The sequence below is a fragment of the Gavia stellata genome, chromosome 4 (assembly GCF_030936135.1).
Source record: "Gavia stellata isolate bGavSte3 chromosome 4, bGavSte3.hap2, whole genome shotgun sequence".
Taxonomy (NCBI): domain Eukaryota; kingdom Metazoa; phylum Chordata; class Aves; order Gaviiformes; family Gaviidae; genus Gavia; species Gavia stellata.
This window is the reverse complement of record NC_082597.1, coordinates 30,922,549-30,945,814: the sequence shown is the minus strand read 5'-3', so window position 1 is coordinate 30,945,814 and position 23,266 is coordinate 30,922,549. Positions and strand designations below refer to the sequence as shown.

The following is a 23,266-nucleotide window of genomic DNA, read 5'->3' as shown; positions in this document are numbered from 1 at the left end:
GTTCTTCGACACATCCTCTTAACACCTTCATTATCCACCACCAGTTTCTGCTATTTATTCCACACACATTTCGAAAAAATCACAAACTAGCTTCCCATCATGACCTGTTTGTGCAAAAATGTATCCCTTTTGAACAACTCAAAATCTTTTTGACCTGAACGTTACCTGCAACATTTTTCTTTGGGTGCTGAGAGCTCGTACAGCACTGTACAGAAATTAATAACCTGATCACCCAGGACCAGCCTGCCCTGTGGAGTCAGTATTTCAGTACTTCTGATCTGTTGTTTATTCACCTATTTTCTGGCTCTACTATGCCATGATTTCCCACTGGAAAGCATGCTTAAGGATGGGAGCCTGCCCTTTTGCTTGCACTGAGCAATTCTGACTATGCTGTGCTGAAGCATCATTTAATAGGCACTTACTCAAATGCAGGCAAAGCAAGTAAGGCAGATCACTCACTCTTCCCTTGACTGCTGTATGACCTTGTCAATACATTGCTCTCCAGGCAGGGTGCACAGCATAAGACATCTACAGAAGACCCAAGGAGGAGCCACAGCAATTTGTCTGCTTCAGATAAAAATAAAACCAACTGTAGCAATACCCTTTGCAAAGTGCTGCTGACTGCACCACAGCCAGACTGAGGATTCAGCAGTGAGATTAAAAACCTGTCATTCTCTGTCATTATTAATTAATTTATTTTTAGTGCTGCTAAATATGTTGAGCAAGGACAGTATGGCACAATGCTTTCTTGCCCGTGAGATCCTGCCTCACTGCAAGCACTTGCACACATTTCAGAGGACCAGTTTTAATCTGGCCCCTCAAAATAAAGACGTGGAGCCAGGCAAAGCTAGTCTGCTGGGGGAGCGCGGTGTTCCTTCGGGAGTGCAGCACGGATAAGTCCATATAAGGTTAATTTAGTGTTTGAAATTCGTCAATATTATGTCAACAATAAATTCATAATATGGTTTAAACAAAGTCCCTTTTTTATTGTGGGAAGTAGATTCCCGTCTATTGCCTTTTTCTTTAGAGACCAAGGTAGAAATAGGGGATAAACTTACGGTTTTCAGACCAAATTCAGGTTAATCTAGCTGCAGTATTTATTCATTTATGTATAATCAGTGTTTTGAAAAAAAAGGAGTTACAGCCCTGTGTTCCACAACACACAAATTGTCAAAGAAAGACCAAAACAGCAAACTAGCCAGATGTTTTGGCAGCCCACTAAACCTTCACAAAACAGCTTTCCATTCTGACAACAGCAGCCACAGCTTTGGTTCCTTTCGTCACCCAACCAAAGCAGCTCATCTCAGCAATTGCATTTACTAATTAGTTTGAGTTATGTGATCATAGCTGAGATTTTGGCAGCCTGTTCTCTAACAGATTTATTAATGATGATCAATTATGACCAGGTGGAATTTCTGACAGATTATTTTTTTTATTGTTACCTGACAATATATGGGAAGGCTTCAATTAGGTAAATGCAGTTAACGAGCTGACCCTGCCATCTGCCGTCATTTCTGCTGCTGCTTCTGCAGTTTAGTACCTGCTCAGAGTCTCCCAGGTCACTCCCTTTCCTTCAGCTCAGTGCGGAATACAAATCTCCCTAATGAGCCAACGCAGTATTGAAGACCTGTCATTCAAGCTGTGCCTGGTTCCGTCTAGCACAACTGCTGAAAGCTTCACTTGCAAGATGGGCTGGTGATGTCTTCAATAAAAATAGCACTGAACCAGAAAAAGCTCACTAAGAGGATTTGCAAAATCTGCTAAGTTTCCCAGTTCTCAAGCTAAATAAATGTATCAATAAATGATAAATAGCAATTTTGTTTTACAATTTGACATTTTAACTGTTTCTATGTTCTTTACAGCGCTGCAGCTCATTGCAAGTAAGACAACTGTGTGTAATACCATGACAGCTAGTTGTGATACTCAGCATAACAGCACAAGTACATCACTGCTGCAGCAGTAAGGACACCAAATAAGAGAGGGCAGCATGCTGTGGTGCACATCCCTGTCCATACCTCACCACATCTGAAGCAGGTGCAGAAGCACACTTTCCACAGCAAGATGGAGCTCATCCATTTTTGGTCCTTGCCTGTGGGCGTGAGGGGCCAGCAGCAAGCGGCCAGGCTGTGGAGCTCCTCCAAGCGCTCCTGCTGCTTTGCCAGAGCTGTGTGGGAACTTGCTTAATCCAGGTTGGTTGAGCTGGCTCTGGAAGCCCTGCTTTCCCCACGTGTCAGCTCCTTCGCCCTGCTAACTCTGCTCTCTTCACCCATGCCAGCCACGTAGCCTCCAGGGAGATCAGCGGGTATGGCCAGCACAGGTACACTGTAGGATTTGCTCTGAAAAAGGAAACTGTTGCCAAGGTGATACTTTTTCTGTCTAACCCCTCTTGTGAGTACAAGACACTTCACAGAGAAATCGATAGAAGAGAAACATGGACATACTGCAGAAAGTTCAATGAAGGGCCATGAAGATGATGAAGAGACTGGAGCATCTCTCCTGTGAGGAATGGCTAGGAGAGCTTGGACTGTTCAGCCTGGAGAAGAGAAGGCTCAGAGGGGATCTCATCAGTGTATATAAAAACCTCAAGGGAGGGTGCAAAGAGGACAGAGCCAGGCTCTTTTCAGTGGTGCCCAGTGACAGGGCCAGAGGCAATGGGCACAACCTGAAACACAGGAGGTTCTCGCTGAACATCAGGAAACACTTTCACTGTGAGGATGACTGAGCACTGGCACAGGTTGCCCAAGGAGGCTGTGGAATCTTCCTCCTTGGAGATACTCAAAAGCCATCTGGGCACGGTCGTGGGCAGCTGGCTCAAGGCGTCCCGGTGTCAGCAGGAGGGTTGGAGCAGATGACCTCCAGAGGTCCCTTCCAACCTCAGCCATTCTGTGCTTCTGTGAAATGATTCTTTGTGCCTTCAGCCAGGCAGATTTGGGCATGGGGGAAAAGAGGAGCAGAAACTAAATACATCTCCTAAGGAATGTGTGAACCTCTGTCTCTCAGTGGCTATCCTTTCCCATTCAGATACTTAAGGAAGTGTTACAGCAAACATTGGAGGTGCTTGCAGGCTTGGCTTCATTCACAAACACAATCCTCTCTCTGAAGTGCTGTTGACTCTTTTCTAGGATTGGGAAGCTATTTTTAATCTACATTCAAGCAAGCAGTAAATTCACAATTCAGAGCTGATCTTTAGCCTTTAAAGGTTTGGGATCAAGGGCCAGCTAGAGCACTTCTCTGAACATGACCATCTCTGAGCTAAGAGATCACATAGCACTGACCACAATCTTTTGTCCTCTTCTTCTGTCCTATGCTTTCTCTGCACAGGATTGAGAAGAAACTCCACCATCTTCTTTAGGTACAAGAAGAATAACGTCATTCAAACCTACATGACACCAGAGAAAACTACCCCCCAGCATTATCTCACACAGAAGGGAAAAACTCGGTAAAGTATGTGGTAAAAATCCAGCACTTCTCAAAAAAAGTAGCAAATATTCCAGAAGTCAAAATAGAACTTCATGACCTGAAAAATAATTTTCTCTCTTTTTCTCCCTGCTTGCTCCCCTATAGACCCTGTCTGCATGTTCAAAGTAGCAGGTTATGACTTGCTTTGATTTTGCTTGCTTATCATCATGCAGCTCAGGTTTTATAGCTATAAAAACTCCACTGAATTATAGCTTTAGGGTTATTGACAGGATGTGCTTCAGTTCTGAGACAGAACTTGGAGGGAGGACTGCAGATGCGGGAAGACTCTCCGTGGCAACATAAAAAGCCTCTGTCCACCGTGCACAATCTTCCTTTCCTGCACTTAATGGCCTGAGAAGAGCGCAGCACAGTAACATTTGTTGCTTCACCTCCTAATGCAGTAGTTGAAAAACAAAAATAGCTGAGTTTATTGATGTGTTTTGTTCATTGTAAAGTGTATTGTGGTCAGTGTTAGACTTTTATTTTCTGCAGGTGGGACTAAATTCATTAGGTATCAGCTACTTTCGCCCAACTCCTCTTGGACACGTGCCAGTTTCTAACAACGTCGATATGAACCTTTGCATTCATTTTACTGGGTGTTGTATCACATCCTTGCATTTACCGCAGCACCGTATTTACAAAGGTCAACTGAATGTCTCAAAACCAAGCACAGCGGTTAGGCCACAGCAGAGTGGCTGCTCCAGAGAGCTCACCTGCAGCAAGACCCCCTCTTGCAACAGATGGCAAAAATGAGACTGGCAGAGGAGCTCAAAAAGTGCAGGCAGCCGGCTCTACCAGAGCATATTCAGAGCATAAGGACAAATCATTGCACAAGATACATCCCTTGAACAGCAGCCGCCCCAAGGACCCAGAGCAATGGTCTCTCAAGTCATCTTAGGCTTAAAGTGTAGATTCAACATTTCTCTGCTCCGTGTACAGGAGTAGTTTGTTTCCCCTTATCTCATGTGCAACAATTCTCTTAAAAAAAAGTGTGTCTACCTATCTTTTCTGTGAAAAAAGGAGGATCAGGAAACAAGGCAAAGGATTTCCATTTACAGGGTATGCTGGGACTGAGTTTCACTCTTTGGCAAAGCTTAGTCCCTGCAGGATATTACCTACACCCCACCTCCTGATTTTAGTGAATTAATTTAGTCCTTGAGCCATCACTATGTCTGTGAACACAAACACCTACAGGTGCTCTACAGGTAGACATCCCCCCCAGCTTTTCTTCTGAAGGCCCTTGTGATCCTCCCGCTGGGAGCGGACGCATGCCTGTGCTGAGTCCCCTTCGGGCTGCGCTTCTGAAATATTCCCCATGGGAAAGGCTGAAGCAGCTCCTCACTGATGGCCTTTCTTTTGAAAAGCAAGAGGAAACACTTCAAGGGAAGTCAGTGAGGTCAAGGAAAACCAGCAGCGACAGCAGTCTGTCACAAATAAGCAAGAATGTAATGCAGAGAATCCCTCTGCAAAATAATTTCTAATGAAATGGAACAAATTGAAATACACTAGTGGATCTAATACCAATAGCAAATCAATGTTGTAAAACAACAAAAATTTCAGCAGCTCATGAGCTATCAGAGCAGCTATTTCCTATGAAATTTGGACATGGATTTGCTCCTTAAAATACTGAGATGTTCGTTGCAAAATACACTATCAATTATGCACCATGGGGAAAGAAAAAAACTGTCAGGCAAAACCATATTTTAATATGTTGCAAGGCTTTAGGATTTAGAAACTCTTTGCCTTTGTGATTCAGAGCAGTCAGACTTCTCTGTCCTTTGGCATCTTTTCTTTGGTAAGCCATAGTAAAAGAGAAAAAAAAACCCAAACTTCCCTTCTGCCCTCTTCAGCTCAACCAGCAGTTAAGCTTCAATTTCAGCCAATATTTCAATTTCTCCCACTGTTATTTTTCCTGTGTGGGTGAAAACACATTTGGATTAATTATCTAGCCATCAAGGCTTTCGCCTAGTTTTTCTTTGCCACCCCCCCCTTTTCTTTTTCAGTTGTTCACCTTTTCCCTTCTTCTAACACAATCTTCCTGAAATAAATACAAACCCAACAGCAGCCAATTAGAGAGAAGCTATGAACTGTATCCTTAACACAAGTTCTCACCTGGGTGAGTTTGCCCAGCCATGCCTGGGAGGCTCATGTCATAGGCTCTGTCCCCACTGAAGTCTGCAAAGCCATCAGCCTGTCATTACAAGCACACTGAGTTCCCTACTGAACAATCTAATTTAAACAAATACATAATGTTCTTTCTTCAGCAGTCTTATTTTACTACCCAGGAAGAGTCACTCCATCCAGATGCTTAGTGCACGTCAGGTATGCGGCTCTAAACCTTTCATATTTCTAAAACATGTATTTTTGTCATTTAATCATAAGATTTTTTGTTAGTGTTATCTAAAGCAACTAATCATCCTAGTTTCCTATATGAACTATATGTCAAAAGCTGAATTAAAATGACAGGGAGAAGATGAAGACAAATTAAATTAATATGGAAAGGGATTTCTCCTACAGAATCTGGTTCAAGGTCAGCATCTCAAGAGCTCCAGTGGTGAACATCCTTTGACACTGTCCCAGCAGATGGGGCTTTGCCCTTCGGCGAGCATATGTCAGGCTCTACCTGTATCATCAGAGCGTTGCGGGCTACTAACGGAGTTCTGGAGCAAAGAGCTGTGTCTGTCAGCACCCGGGGTTACTGATACAATGCTGCCTCACTGACCACAGTTACACTCAAAACAAGATACTTTTCATCATTTATACCTCAGGCATTGATTCCTGCCTATTGGTATCTTTCTGCTCAGTCGCTGTGCTTTTTGCAGATGCTGTTGGACAATCTGTGAACAAGAAGAATGGTCAGGCAGGAGGGCAGGGTACTACTTCCATACAGAATATTTACACATAGCTACACCCCATTGCATGCGAACGGGACCATATCTGCACTACCCTGAAACCTTTACTATCAAGGGGTAACTTCAGCTCTGTGCTTCTTTCAGGACACAGGCTATTGGCTATGATCTGACTTGAGACATCATGATAATTGAATTCACTTACACTACAACAGAGGTATTAGCCCATCATGAGAACCACTCTGAATCACGTCATTTCAAAGCCAGCCAGCTGAGTTGCAGTTGCTTCTGTGGCATCCCAGAGGTACCAGCATCTCAAATGCAGTATTCGAATACAAGATCGTCCTACCTATTACACATGCGTTGGCTAACATTCAAGCTATTGAGCAGTGACAGCAACTTGTTCTCGCAGGTCCTCTTAAGTGAGTTTCTGAATTACTCACTGTCATCCAGAAAGTGATAAAACTACATTTATGAGTAATACATAAAATTCAAACAAGACCTTTATTTACATTAGGTTTTCAAGCGCTGGATGTTGCAACACACATAACAAAATTTCATACTACATCTTTTATAGGAAAACAGGTTGAAAAGCTGATCTACAGAATCAATTTGTCAAAACTGGCTAAGCAGAAAATGGGTCAGCTTGGTTTTAGAGTATTCTGTCAATTTTACACCGTCTGCTATCGTTCAGAGTATTCCTGATGTCATGGTTATAAAAACAGAGCACTCATGCAGGTTAATTTACAGTGACCTCTCCTACTAAATTTTACATTCTTCACTTGTTCTGAAGAGCAAGTCAATACTCTCCACATTGTCTCATAAAGCAATTATGGATCCAAATAGGGAGAAAACTAGATCCCATCAGCGGATTTTTAACAGAAAGAAAACTGGGTTTAGCAAGACAAGGAATCAGAACTTCAATTCCATGACAAACTGAATTATCATCTCTCATTCTGTAGAAAACAATTTGTGTTGTAAAGATTAATCAAGTCCTTTTATTCCATATTAACATTATGCAGCAACCAATACGAGCGTCTAGGTAAACAGAAACTTCATGAAATGTTTTGCTGCAAAGCTGACTTCGGTAATGCACACAAATGATAAAAGTCATCAACTCTGCTTACTGCCAGAAATAAAAAAAATGGCTTCAGGAGCAAATAATACTGATTCATATTGTGCTCAAGCACTAGTCAACAAAATCTTTTAAACTACACAGGGGTGAAAAAAAAATAAAATCAAAGCAGCTTTGTTATCTTACTTGTGACACCTTATTTAAATCTCAGGCATTACCTCTTTATATCAGCATAAATATGTAGCCTTCTAGACCTTTTATGATGTGGTTACAGACACAAAAATGTTATAGTAGAAAGCAAGAACTAGTTCAAGGAATTTCAGACTTTGAAATCAGCAAGATACAAAGCTAAAATTCACATGTTCCTTTTCAAGTTATGAATACTTTCACTAAAACATAAATATTTTAACATATATTAATTCTTTCTGACATTCAAAACTGTAAAGTCAATATGGCAGAATTATTGTTAAAAGCACATATTTACAAATATTCTTTTTTCCATACATAAAGTATTTGGCATAATTATAACAATCTTACTGCATACACAACTGCTTGCTTCTTTTTCACATAATGGTACACTCCTTATTAAAATTTACCAATTATGTACAAAAATACTTGAACATTTATTATAGAAAACCTCTATAACTGCCGTCAACAGCTTGTAACTGCTGAAGGTTTAATTGAGAGAATATAAAAAGTGGTCACTTTCTTCCAGTTAAACTATCAACAAATCAAACACACAGCTAAAATCAACATGAGCTTCCCAACAAAAGAGGGAGAATATTTTTAACAGCATGATTTAAAATGCAGTTCACACATCTGTTCCCAAGCACATGTTAAACAGTCAGTAAAAGAAAACGGATACAAAAAATACATACAGAAGGTGCTTTTTTTTGTTTTCCCCTCCACATTCCTACGGCTTGGCATTAGCTTTCCAGAGCTCTTCAGAAGCCAGTCACTAAAATAGAACCTAAGGCCAAACACCATTCTCTTACAATAAAGATGATGGTGATGAACTCAAGCTAAAAAGCAAATCCAAAACCTGACTCCACTGGTATGTACACGTCCAAAGAGCTGTTCAGAGTTTTTGCTAGGTTTTTACAGAATTATTAATGACCTTTACAATTAGCTTTTGAAATTTATTGATCGATATCCAGTAATCTGTATTTTTAAAAATTTGTTCATTTACTGTATTGCCTTGGTGCTAGTCAGTACTGATTCCTGTACACAAGTCAAATGAACAATCCATTTGTACCTATTTCATACACAGATTGTATTTTAGGGTGAACTTTCAAAAACAGCAGAGAATCTCCACTAGCAAACTGCTAGCTTTTTAAAAAACAAAACCAAAACAACAACAACAACAACAAATTAACTGGAAGAATAAAAGTAAATTGCACCTCAAAAAGAAAAGGATGCATCAGGTACAGTAATACACTAATGGCACAAAACCTTGTCAAGATTCACCAGAACGGTGCTGTACACTGAATGAAATGCAGGTATTTTTCCATCTCAAAAATAACATAAACCAAGTGTGTGTTTCAAAAGTTCCAAACCACATTCTTGCAACAGTTCTCTGCAGTATAACTTGCATTATATCTCCATTTTTCCAAAGACATTTGAAATGACCAACCTGTTCATCGGAAAAGAGAAACAACTTTCAGCCTACTTGCAGAAACATCCTAGTCTACAGACTACTTTGTTAGAAAGCGTGCATTTATCTCTAGTAGTAAAGATCTAGTCAGTATATTCTGTATTTTGTAAGAAGCATTCGGCTAAATCAGATGAGAGTTGTAGGGTTTTAGATTTAATTTTTTAAATAAAAACAAAGTACAAATAAAAGCGTTTATCAGTATTCGCCACCATTAAATTAAAAAAAAAATCCTCTTATTCATGCTTCCTATAATATCTGGCAACCTAAAATTAGTAATTTCATTTCAAATGTGCAACATAATATTAATAAGCATTTCAAAATTACTCAAAAGAAAAAGTGGGCAAAATATTAAAGTGCCTAACTAAACGCGTTTTACCATTTTTAAAAAATATTATTTCTTAAACGGTAAAGAATTGGTTGCAATTAAATATAAAAGTGGCTTCTCATAGCTGAGAGACTTTGCGGGGCAGAGGCCTGGGCCGGGGAACCTGCTCAGTCCTCCTGCTGCTGTTGTCCAGGTTGTTTGGCCGGACCAGCTGTGGCTTGGGCGGCAGTGCCGGCGGGTCCGCAGTGGGTGGGATGGAGAGGCTGTGAGGTAGAGGAACAGGGCGTTTCAAAGTCCGCTCATACACGCTGTAAGGCGGCGGGGTTTTACTTTCTTTTCTCACAGGCTCCTCAGAAACGCTGTAGCTTGGGACAGTCACTGTCGGTTCGCTGCCTTGGCTTTCAAAGCCTGACGTCTCTGATGTGCTACATCGGCTGAGCGAAGAGATGCCGCTGCTGTAACTCCCCGACAGCACCGGGGAGTTGGATATGAGCCCCGAGGAATGATACTCCACTGGAGATGGTGTGAATGATTGCACAGACCCCTGCTCGAAAGAAAGGGCAGAAGAAGAATTTACCTGCAGTAAACGAGGGAGAGCATTTCTGTGCTCAGACTGAAAACACACAGAAATACAGCACATAGATTCTGAGGCTTGATAAACGTAAATGGTTGTGTCCCTGTTTAATTAAGACCCAGCAAGAAACCAACAAAAAGCTCGCTTCAAGAGTGCCTAGGTACACCTTAAACAGTGCTTACACCAGTAATTCATGTAAGTGGAAATAAAACTGTATGTAAATGTTATCTTACTATCATAATACCCTGGAAAAATCTGGAAGCCTTTAAAATGAAGCCTCAGTTTTCCTAGCTCTAAGTGAAATGCATAGCCCGGCGCAGGGCATACCTAGGGGCGTCCTGCCCCCTAACGCCAAAGCAGAGGACTTGCATCCCAGTCACTGCTGCTACTTCAGTCTCTCATGGTCCAAATTCATTTTCCAAAGCTTGTCCTCACAGTTTTAGTGCACCGTCATGCAACGAAAAGTGCATTTACATCGTGGCATCATTTCCGAGTGTGTCATAATGCCAACGTCAGAGGTGAAGGGCAGAGCAGATGCCAAGCTAATAGCCGCTGCTGGGCACCGGACCCGTTCAGCCTGCAGCTCGTCTTGCCATTCAGGGGCAGCAGCCAGAAGGCAGGAGGTGAGGCATCCCTGCTGCTGCAGACGGCATTTTGAACGGCAGTTGCTCCACCCTTCCTCTCCCCCATGACCCAGGCGTTCCTTGGACTCATCGTGCCCCTTGCATGAAACACAAGACAGCACTGCAGGCCCCAGGGATGAGGGTCCAACAGAGGGCAAAGGTTGCAAATCGCTGCACCAGCAGCCTCACAGGTCTGTGGGAGAAGGTGGAGGACAGGGAGCTGAGGACCCAAGCGGCAACAACAGTGCTGATGAAGAATAAAAGGCAGGGACAGTAAAGCCCTGCCTAAAAAAATTGAGCAGTCCTATTCTAGTGAAGCAACTTCAGCTGAAAAACTGTAAAAAGTTAGACCATACTTTGCAAGTTTGAAAGTTTTTGCAACATATCTAATTTTGACTAGAGCCATCTGAGACAATCTAAACTTAATGGCCTCAAGCACAGGCTAAAAAAGGGATGGAGAAATCACATCAAAGACAGATATCTCACCCCAATTCTTGTTAGACTGGTTGGCACTCAGCTGCTCAGCTTGAGGTTAGAGTGTGAGCCATGCAACAAAGGGTGGAGAGGGGAGGAAAAGGAGAGGGATATGGGTATATAGAGCTGGCTGCACTGACTTTATGCTGTTGAGATAATCTTAGTTATCCATCTAGGACTGGATCCACAGTGCACTGAAATCAATGGAAAAAAAAAAAATCTTCATTTACATTAGTGGGTTTTGTACTAAGATGGCCTTCTCTGGCAGCATGTAACAGTTGGAGCAAAGGCTAAAATTTGAGCCCTCTATGTGGCTAGGGAAAAGCAGAGTAAGTGTTGAAGACATTTCAGACATCATGAGGAGCCTGTTTAACTAATTGTTTCAGGTTCCATCCCTCTGTGTGCGAGGAGGCTGCAGCTGCACTCCTACCCCCACAAATGTCCAGGGTCAAGGTTTTCCAATAAATGATGTAATCGGTTCAAGTTCCAAGGACGCCTGACACTTGGACAAAATGACCATAGATAAGATTTAGGACCTTTGCTTTTGTCATTCAGGACAAGAGCAAATATGTGTAAACCCTGCCTGCTTCAATTTAGGAGCTGAGCAGGGGTAAGCACTTGGTTCCTGACAGCTGTGCAGGCTGCTTTTACCAGTAGTGAGTAACAGTCTAGACACCAAAACAGTCTGGAAATTCACGGATGCTCGAAGTGAGATCCAGTAATTCTCAGAAGTATTCTGGGCTAGCATTCCTCCCCCAAGTGGCAATCCAGACTTTAGCTGTAAAATGCTTAAATTCTGTCCAGGCCTTTAGAAGAAAATGTTAGGACGAGCTTGAAACACCCCTAAGAATCATCAGTACCGAGCCCATTCAGGAAAAAAGGAAGAGTCGCTCACCTTTTGTACAACATCCTAATGCTCTGAAGAGCTTCCTAATAAGCAGCTAGTGTGAAACCTGTGACAGGTGCTCACTTCAGCAGAGGGTATACTATGGTAATAGGACTACAGGGCACTCTGATGGCCAGCACAATTGCTCTGTGTTGAACCTGGACCACTGTGCCAGCATAAGTGGAAATGTTACAGGCTCATGGGATGACAAATGTGAGAATGACTGTGGACTTGTGATTAAGGACCTCAGTGGGAAAGGAGGCATTTTGGGATGCCACTTTCCCCCTCCTCAGGAGATGTGTACCTCTGCAGCATTAGTTAGGCATTGGGTAGCTGAGGGACCACTTTGGCAGGGCTGCCTCCCTCTGCCCTCGCACCTGAGTGCCTAAAGCACCAGTCATGCTCCTTTATTTGCTCTCCTTCCAGGTTGTTGACCCTCATATTTCTAACTGCAGAATTCTCTCTGCTTCAGTGAGACTAATGTTGTGTAGTCTCTCAATACCGGGGTTTGTCTGGAACATGCAGGCTGCATGTTCATGTCCTCCAGTGCTGTGGGAGACACAGATTTCCTGGTCAAGTTTTCCAGCCAATAAGCTGTTATGCAACAAGTAGGTACTGACACATTCAAATATCTTGAAATAGAAATGAAACCTGCTCAGTTTAGCCTGGATCCCCAATTGCTATTGGTGTTTAACTGCGAGAGAAGAACCAATGCTTATTCACAGCCTGGGCTTAATGTTTCCTACCGGCAGGCTTCAGACTACTTCCAACTTCTTACACAACCTCCCTGGATCGTTCTGCAGAGGAAATGAATATTAAAATGACTGAAGCAATGATTGTTCTCTAACACACCCTCTAATCCAACAGCTCTGGATGCTGGAGGAGTAAGGAATGGGTTGCACAACAGGTTCTCCTTAGCTGGCATCTCCCCTTTTGCCACTGTTGAAGACAGAATTCTGGACTAGGTGGACCACTGGGCACATCTTACATATATTTCTTAGACTCCCTTCTGTCCACTGACTCAGGTGAGCTTGATTATCCATGTAGGTGAAAAACCTAATATTGAGAGGCTAAAGAGTCTGAAGATTAGGTTTCTTGCCTGCAGTTTTGAAAATCTTCAGAGCCGTAGTAATTGTTATGGCTTCTTACTCTTGTGAATGGTTTTTGTATAGGCATATGATAATAAAAGGAGAACATAATATAATCCCAAATAATGTATATTAAATATATACTATCTACCCCACAACACATACAACCTGTCCCACAAAGGCAATTCACTGCAATAAGACAGTACCTTCATTGGTGATCTGCCAGCAGGAGAAGGGGAAACAGAGGCTATGTGTCTTGCTGGTGATGCTGTAAAGTCAGAAAGATTTCAGTGCACTCTTGGCATTACAATTTTTACTAAGAAATCTTTTTAGCTGGATAGGAGATCATTCTATACACAAGCATTATCTCTGGTTCCCTCTAGGTACTTGCCCGATGGCTGCAAATAGTTTTAGAGATTTTGTTTATTTTACTTTGTTCTCAGGATTATCTTGCAGTACAACCAATGAAGTATAAGAAATTTCTGCATCCATCTTCTCTGACAAATTTTATGTCACTGTAAATTGGTTTACATCCTACCAAATGATAACAGGATTAAAAAAAAGTCAGTATACTAAGTTTCCCCTCCTCTTTTTCTTCTTCTCTTAAGAAACATATTATGTATTTGTATGTCAAATAAGAAAAAAGACAATACATAATGTACTTATATCAAACATTTACCTGTAAATATACTGCAAACATGCCTGGACATACTTTGAGGCTTAAGTCTAAACCACAAAAAGCATCTTCACTCCCTTGAGAACAATTATATTTATAGTATCACTTAAGCAGCCTTTCCTTTAAATGGAAATTAATCTTTTGAAAGGCAAATTGGTTATAGTAACAGAACTCATGTACTTCCGTTACTGCTGTGCATTTTCTGGCCCGTAAGATTCTTTGTGGTTGATGATAATTTCTGATTGTTAAACTCCAATTACCATAAGATCAAAAGATTAAATTTGATCCTCCTCTCTAGTACCAGCGTGAACTGTCTGAAACTACTCAGTCATTAAGTGAAGGGGCGGAGTACTGGAAACAGAATGCTGGAGAGAACATTAATGAGATGAAAATACCTGCAGAGGGAGTTCTACAGCCTTCCATGTAAGTAATCAAATAATAAATAAACCTGCCCAAGAAGTTAAACAGAGTGGAAAGAATCTAAGCCCTCAAGTAAATAATTTTTTTACCGGAGCTTAGCCTGAAATGTCCATTAACTCACCAGTCTGTGCAGGTCTTGGTGGTACAGGAGGAGATATAAGCTTTCCACTTTCTGATGTGTTTCTGGCTTCCTTCCCACTGTCCAGGCTCCAGCTGCTGGGAGTGGTGTTTACAGCTGGAAGAGAATGAAAAAGCCGATACAGGTGTCAACACTTCCAGCTCTCTGACTTGCCTTTACCCACAAGGGTAAAAATACACAGAGTGACAACATTAAAAAAAACTTCACAAGCATGCCTGAAAAGCTCTCATGATTACATCAGCATTTGAAAAGCTCTTAAATAATGGCTGTCAATCTTCTGGTTGCCTGATGTATGCATCTGGCCCTCAGGTCAGTTTGCGACTGTATAGCAGTCGGGACCATCAACAACAGCAGCAGCTGAGTTAGCACTCTGGTGCACTGCAAATCCAGCCACAAAGGGAGATAAGCTTGAAGCCTGTTAATATAATCGGTTTATCTTTGCACCAGACTCCTATTTAAAGGTTTCTAGGCAGAGGGGCACAGACTATTCATAAACCGTTTCCATTAACTCATTTTATATACAGAAGGGACTAGAGAAAGGAACTCGCCAAATTCCAATCAACTGCTCTCAGAAAGCTTTCAGTGCTAACAGTCTTTTGTTGCCTGCATAGGCTACGAATTCAGAACTGAAAGAAGGTGGAAAGAAGGGCACAAAATGGAGGGAATAAAAATGGAAAGAAATGAAGAAGTCTGGGGGAAAAAAAAATCAAATGAAAAAATTATTGTGGACTAAGAAAATTTATATACACTGTTTGTAGCCATGGTCAAGGATCTCTGCTTGATCACATAAACTGACTATCACCTTAACATGTATAAAATTGGCTGTTTTATTTGTTTGTGTGACTTTTAGCAAATTCTATGACTTTATAATTGAATGATCCCACAGGGCCTGGAACAGCTTCCTTAATAAAACTGGATTATCTCATGTTATCAAGAAGCCACCAATAATGGCAAGAAAGATAGACAGAAAGACAGAGCATTTAACATGGACAGAACAAAAGCTAACTTAAAACCCACAATTTTTCTTACATGTCCTGTAAAAAAGTGGAAAAAAAATTGCTTCAAACCTCTCCCTTCACCCCAAAAAAACCCCACCAACCCCCCCCCCCAAAAAAAAAAAAAACCAACCCCACCTTCAAAGTCTCAAACCTCTCGCCCTGCCATGACAATTTCCTTCTTGTCTGCTTATTTCACAGTTGTGAGTAGAGAACCACATGCAAGGACTCTGCGCTCATTTACAAAGATGAAGTGAAAAGCAAAGTATTGCTGCTAACTGATGGTATCAATTATTGCTATTATAGTAGCAACACCAAGGGCTCTCAGAAGGACTATATCCCAACCACATCAGAATCCCACTATACCAGTATATACCAGACTTAATACAAAAACTACAGTACAAATAATATTTGTTCCATATCTGTAACAATATTGTTACAGTATAATTGTACATTAGTTGACCCTGGGAACAGTGCACAGAATAATCTATTTTCTAGAGGATCATTTTGCTTTTTTATTGCCAAAATGTACAATACATTTTTTGCTTTTTATTGTAGGCTGTCACCTAGCAGTATGGTTTTGCCCTCATCCTAAAAATTACTTGGCACCAGACCTGGGTACTTCAAATGCCTGAATCTCTTGACAAGCCATTTTTTCTTTTAAGTCATCCAAGCAGTCAGTTCTTTGGACTGCTATAGTCTCCAGGAGAGAATATTTTATTTTAACAACCCTGTAATGCACTTGGCTACATAGGCCAGTGGAAAAGTTTTGCTGTTTCCATGTTAAATTATTTCATATGTTTTTCAGCCCTGTGAAAAATTCCACACTTGAGCTTTCATAAAAACTTGGACACAAGAATACTTATAAAAATCAGCTCTTATTGATGAAAATCTGATTCCTGGTCAGTTCTTGTTACAGTCTATTCTTAAAATATTTATTTTCAATAAACCTGTTTTACTGTATCCTTTATTCAGGGTACGACAAAGGGCAGCGCATAATGAAATGATGGAGCATATTATGGATGTGGATCACATAATGAAATCTTGGCACAGTAACTGTGTCAACAATATTGAATTTCCCCGAGCACAAAATCATAAAAGGCAATATTTTGTCTATGGAAATTCATAGATTTCTCATTTACTCTAATCAAAACCAAACCAAAACAAACAAGCAAAAAAACCCCCAAAAAACCCCAAACCACAATGAGCTTTTCCATCAAAGTGTAACCAAAAGCACAGTAACTTATATTTGGTAAAAAGGACTTGCAGGTACCAAGCCTCAGGACTCTATCCACCTCCTTAGCTTCTCTCTGCCCCAGTCTCCAGAAATTCATCTCTAGTATTCATCACCCCATTATGTCTCTCTTGAGAAGCAAAAAGGACAACTCTCACAGGCAGCCTGCTGTAACCTGCTGCTCCATCACCGCTTCCTGCAAACTTCGGTGCCCTTCCGAGTGCAACACTCAGTTCAAACAAACACCATGTTCCCCCCTTTTTGGCAAAGTATTTTGAAACTTAGAGTGTTAGCATAATTTAGTTAGTCAGAATGTTTTGAAACTTGGAGATGACAACATACGCTCAAAAAAATTAGCATTCTACAGGAATATGACAGATTAATTATATTTTCATTGCTTCCAAGATTGGTATGGTGCAGCATTTCCACTCACCTTTGTCGGGGCCGGGCAGATTGGAATCACTTCGTGGGAAAGCACCGTCTCCAATATGATTAAACAGCATTCTCTGTAAATTGAGAACAGCATGATTTATGGCATAGCTGCTGTTGTATTTCAGTAGCCTTTAAGAAAACAAATATCTTTGTTATTATCCCCACCACAGAGGTCTACTTTGGAGGTAGAGTGATAAACATCACATAAGGACATAAATAGTTTAATAAAAATATGTGTATACAAATAGGGAGTAGACTAGTTTTCTGAAAACTGTACATACATATAATCAGAGGGAGGATTATTATGTACTGAGTTCTGACAGTTTCCAGCTCCCTAAAAAAGAAAATAAGGCTCATTCCTCAAGTGGTATCTTGATAGATTACTAAACAAGTGCAGGGATAGATTTGCAATAATTTCATTGCAGAATCGGTATCTGAACAAAGTGTAACGTTTGACAGTGTTCAACTTATGGCTGTTATCTTAGAAGAGTATTATGTATTATTTCCGACCCTGACTTTTTTTTGATAGCAGCATTCTTACTTCTCTTGTGGATAAGAGCTGACCCATAAAGTGTGTTTGTCTTTCCTTTTCTGGATATTCTTTTTTTTTTTTTTTTTTTAAATCACAGTAGATTTATGAAACAATTTTAAAATTCCACTAGTTATTTCTTTTGGCAGCGTTCAAAATAATCTGTGGGTCACTAGTTTATGTTGATAACAGATGTAAGCAGCATACAGTTAATCCTACAAGTAATTCAGATGTACTTTGCAAAAGAAATAGAACGGATAAAGGAAGAAAAAAAAAAGTAAAGTTTCTTTTTTAAAGAAAGATTAGACAATCAATGAAATCCAAATCAAATCAAATCTCATTCTTGCATCTCCTTCCAGTGTTCACAGAGGACCATGCCGAGCCAGCGAGGCACTATGCTGTGGTTCCGCAAGATGGCAAACCCAGCTGCAAAGTAATCATCATTGATCAAACATGTTGCAGCTGCATGTTACAAAGTGAGGAATAAATATTTGGCCAATTCAGCTTGACTTAAAACATCTCACAGAGAGAATGCTTTGGTAAACTTTGAGCTACACTAGGTTTGCCCGTCTCTGCTGTACTAGAGTCATACTGGATCAGGTAATATCTGTTTTCCTGGAGTTACCATTAAACTGAGGTGGTGTAACTACATGCGTACTCTAATGTGACAGAAGACGTGATCATACATTCCTGCCTGGTCTGGATTGAATGTTCACTGCCTAGTGAGTCTCCAGTGCACTAGGATCTGGTGGGCAAGTGTTGAAGTCTGTTTTCTGTTGTGAAGGTAAAGAGCAAAGGCTGAAAAAGCAACTGAAATTGGAGATAAAGAGACAAAAGCTGAATGAAATACAGATAAATGAGGACATACTAAAATAATGAAATATAAAACCATATGGAAGAACAAGAGCAATCACAGGATGTTTAATGAGATGCAAAAAAACCCAAAAATGGGAAACCCAAAAAGCTCCCTTAGGAAGAATAATAGTGCAAAAATCTAAGGAAGCTTGTTGACCAGTCAATGACAGCAGGCATTCTTCTTCAGAGTATGGGAAGAGCTGGAGAGACACTGTACAATCACTCAGCCAGAGATCAAAAAAGCACAAATGGATGTTGACTGAAAATAGCTGTACATAAAATAATCTTGAGCATCAATTTCAATGAGGGGAAGCGGATGCAGTAGTGCTGTGGTCTTGTTCTATGAAGTCCATCAAACTTCCTTACATGAAGTAGCTATGGCCTGAAAGGACTTGAAATGCAGGAATTTGCCTGTGTATCTCATTTTTCCTGGTTGAAAAACTGTTGTGAAAATTGCATTCATTAATCCATAACAAAGACGTTCACAAATAGATGGTCCTTTCCTCATTAACTTAGTGTGAGGCTCCAACCAAGACTGTTGAAGTTAATTGGTGTTAGAATAAAAATAGAAAGGACAAGGAACAGTTTGAGCATCTAAATTCTAATGAGAGTTGCAGGTATCTCCAAAATATCTCCTTACAATTGTCCTGAGGATTTCTTTTCCCCTTCTTAATCAGAAGGCAGAGAATCAGAATTTTGTTTCTGATCACAGTCTGGTTTTACTGCTTGGGGAATAGAGCACCAGAGAAAGAAATTGCACCTTTCCCCAGAAAGACATATCCTCATTTATGGTTATGAGGGCAGAAAGAAACTGTCAGACCGTCTCACCTTTGAAATATACTTCACTGTACAAGCAAGTTAATTTTCTACTTACCCTCTCTTGGGACACTGAGGGTAGAGACAGATTGGGAGATTTTCCTGCCGGGCGAGTCTCAGAGAGAGTGGAGACTGGGCCTACGAGCTCCTCAGCCTCCCTTATTGAATCTCGGGTAGAGTGGGGGATAGAAGTCGCATTCCACTTGGCAAAGCAAGAGTTTGCAGTCTGGGAGCAAAAATGGGATAATTTTTTTTCCTTTGCGGCAAACTGTAAAACCGCTTTATTTAAAGAACATCTCCTGGTCTTTCCTGTATGTTGGTTTGGCTCCACTACCACTGAGAAAGAGCCCAGTAGATATATCAGTAAGTGGTTCCTGAGAACTGCCCATAAGTCTGGCTAAGCCTCAGTATTACTTCTTAAGCCCTCAGGTAACAGCATGAGGACTTAAATAGAAAAGAGGAAAAAATTAAGTCAAGAGCCAATTCAATAACTGAAGAAGCAAGGGACAGGAATACAACTAATGAGAAACCAACAAATCATTTCTAAAATACAGGATCCTGGATTACACCACGTGGGTTTTGTTTTTGGTTGTTTTTTTTTTTTTTTTTTTAATCAGAGGCAAAATTTCTGGTAGAAACGAGTGTTGAGACCAGGGCCTTTCACACTGTATTTATGGTCTAGTCTTTCTCAGCTTCAGCAAGACATGCATTGTGTGATGGCACGAGTTAAAACAGCAACTGTGTTAAAGGAAAACACTTTAGGAAAGTAGGTCCATTAAGAAGAAAAGATGAAATAAGGATTTAAAATTGGCCAGCTGACTAAGCTCATTTTGCATTTCAGATAACTCAAAAGATACACATTTCATACAGACCTATGTAACAGTAATTTTAAGGTAAGAACTCAACTCATTCTTTTCTCTGGAGTAACAAAATTTCCATCTTTTTTTTCTGAAACTACATTGAAAAATAGGATTTGCCACATGGAGTGGGTTATTATCTCACAGTGGCTGGGATTAGCTATTTCGGAAGAAACAAAGGGGAGGTCAACATGGACAACTGCCGTGATAACAGTTTTTCTTTCTTTCTTCTTCCCTAGATTGAACAAATGCTGCTGTTTCACAAAACTAGGCTGTGTCATCTGATAAGTCTTTGCATCTCTCTCTCACTGTAGTGAGTAAATATCAAAACCAGATCTAAACTTAGACAAAGCAAGCAGAAACACAATCAAGCACCATGTATTCTATTCACATCCCTTTCATGTAAAATATTTTAGAGTATTTGCTTAGAAAAAAAAAAAAAGCCCCTTGAAAATTAACAGCAATCACCAGACAATGAATCTGCCCAAAGTTCAATAAGTGCCTTTATCATCTTCTTAGCCACTTCTGTTCTGAGGCCTCCCAACAAGCTTCCTACCTGCGAGGTTTCTGAAGGGGTAGGGTAGACGGCGCTGCAGGGCCTCTCTCTGGGGGACAGGCAAGAGTTTTCTCGGGAATGCTTATGTTTGTCAGACAACAGAGGAGAGGCTAGAATATAAACGTGTCAAATGATTTAATTCATGTAGTGAAACTCACTAGACATTTCAATTCTACGCTTACGACAAAGAAATCCTCTGTCCCCAAAAATTCACATTCCTCAAACAATTGGCTACATTTGATGTCTGACCAGTGATATCATGCAGAAATTCAGCTGTGTAATGTATCGTTATTTAATTTGGTTTACCACAGGAAACAAGCACTGACCTCTGGCACTGGATGGAGCAGAACTGGTCACATTAGGTGAAGCAGAATGAGTAGAACTCAGGCTTGAGGTAGACGGACTAGGCTGCGTATAGAAGAGATGCTGTTGTTACTATATCACATTTACTGGTTTGGAAAACAAAAGTTTATAACATACGTTTCACTAAAACAAAGAACTTGTCATTTGTTAGACTAGTTTCTCAGTATTTCAAAATAGCAAACCAGTATAAAGAGCATTAATGTAAAATAGTAAAATAGAAATGTAATTAATATAGTAAAATAATTACATCACAACTGTGACAACTGGACAGAAAAGTCTATGTAAGGTCAGATGACTTCGCATTATACTGCATTGCTGCTTATTACTTTTGTAAAAAATTCATGCTTTAAGTTAAACAAGAAGGAACAGTTACATAAAAATTGTTCTTTCTAAGTCAAGGAGGTTAACAGCCCATTTAAAGATTTGTTTTTTAAAAGAAGTATCATCAATAACTTTGAGATTTCTGAATTAAATAATAGAAGTTTAAATTTAGTAAATAGCCTTGTAAGAAATATTCTGTTTAGTTTGAAGAATGACAATAATTCGTACCTGCATGTTAAAAACTTCATCAGAGCTTTCTGATTGCCCAGTGATATTGCTGACTTCAGCAGAAGCTTGGGATGACAGTGATGAGGATGAATACCGATTGACAGCTGGGTAACTCAAGGGACTATTACAAGAATATTGAAATACAAAATGGTTAACTCTAGTTGCCAGTCATAATTTTTCATGTGACAACAGCACATGTTTATATCTCCACAGTTTAATTTGGATTTATTAGGAGAGGGAGAGAGGGGGACAGAGAGAGAGAGAGAGAAAGAGAGAGAGAGATAGAGAGACGAGGAAGCATGCACACAATGGAAGTATCTTATGGGTCATTTTCTGTGAGTAAAAGAAATCTCTATCAATTTCTAGTAATTTAACTTGCCTGCGTCGTGATATTACCCTGGCACCATCAGGGCTCATAGAAACAGGTACGGAATTTCGGCATACACGAGGACTTCCATTTGGGAAATGAACCGGGCTAGCTTGTACACAGGCAGAAAATTCCTGGTGAGTTGTTAGAAGAAGATTAATTAAAATTAACAGTATCACTAAGCATTTTGTAAGATACAGATAGTCATTTGAATAGTTAAATCTGCATTTTGGATCAGCTTCCTCATTAGTAAAAAAAAATATTTTAACTTTTCACTGATGATACTTTCCCTTTTGTAAAATGTGACTATTTTTCTCTGCACTGTACAGAAAGTTTATTAACTTTCTCTTTGCTTTGTGGTACTGTAAGAATGCTACAAGTTGTAATGTGGACAAACAACCAAAAGATGTCACTATTTGTTGCTTAGGAAAATTAAACCTTACTGCAGCTAAATGGTCTCCTGGTTTATCCATGCACCTGCTCACATACCTGTATTCCCAAGCTTGACTTCATCACAAAGAACTGATCCACCAGCTTTTTGTGCAACGGCCTCATGTCCTGCGGCACCACCTTCTCATGCACCGCCAAGCCAAATTCTAGAATCTGGGCCTGCAGAAGAGACAGGAGGAAAGAGGGGAAAAATATATTTTTGATCCATTTTCTTTAAAGTTTCATCATCAATTAGGATACTAATCAAAAAAATCCAACAAAACGCGCATTGTATTAAAAGCATCTATCTAAATCCCTGACAGACCTGTAATCAAACAAGGCCTAAGACCAAAACCTGTAATACATAAGAGGATTTATGCCTCTTCCCATTTTACTATTCAACTTTCCCAAAGATTTGGCCAATGTGAATTCAACTCTAATATAAAAAAACACTATGGATAACATAGTGAAAAATCTGCCTAAATGGCAACTTTACAAAGGACCAGTTCTAAACCCTAAATAAAAGCCATTTTCTACAAGAACAGTTATAAAAAGCATGAAACAATAGCAATGGCCACACCCACCAGAGACCCTGTAATACATTTTCAATGAAGTCCATCGTTCCCTATCCTATTCCAACTCCCTAGAGACCTCAGTAAGTGGTGGCTTTATGTATATTGTTGACACAAGGCATGACAGGCTGCAGAGTAACATTGCTAAAACTCTAGCCTTGCTCAAATTTGGTCACAGGCATTTAAAATACTGAATTGGTTACATGAGGAATCAGATAAATTCAAATTTAAAAACAAAATAGCTACACTATGCTGTAATATCTTTGGATGAGAGCTACTAGCTGACGTTTTCAGGCAGCCTGCGAGTGGGCACGCAGCTGCGCAAGCTTCACTGACCTGAGGTCAGGACTGCAGCACATCCATCTGCACACAGAGCCATCCCGCCCCTTCTGAATGCCCTGCATTTTCTGTTAAATCATGTGTGGGTGCCAGACAGGGTTTCACTGCTATTACTTGGAATTCACATTTTT

At 40.4% G+C, this 23,266-nt stretch overlaps 1 protein-coding gene across 1 annotated transcript in view; it reads right to left on the bottom strand.

Moving 5' to 3' along the window:
- Positions 1 to 9,480: 9,480 nt before the first annotated feature.
- DOCK4 (dedicator of cytokinesis 4) overlaps positions 9,481 to 23,266 on the bottom strand; it is a 224,539-nt gene continuing 210,753 nt past the window's right edge. The window contains 10 exon segments of the mRNA XM_059817216.1: positions 9,481 to 9,906; positions 13,214 to 13,275; positions 14,225 to 14,338; positions 16,905 to 16,977; positions 19,162 to 19,329; positions 20,517 to 20,626; positions 20,843 to 20,924; positions 21,429 to 21,549; positions 21,808 to 21,929; positions 22,285 to 22,404. Of these exon segments, the coding sequence (XP_059673199.1) occupies positions 9,481 to 9,906; positions 13,214 to 13,275; positions 14,225 to 14,338; positions 16,905 to 16,977; positions 19,162 to 19,329; positions 20,517 to 20,626; positions 20,843 to 20,924; positions 21,429 to 21,549; positions 21,808 to 21,929; positions 22,285 to 22,404 (1,398 nt within the window).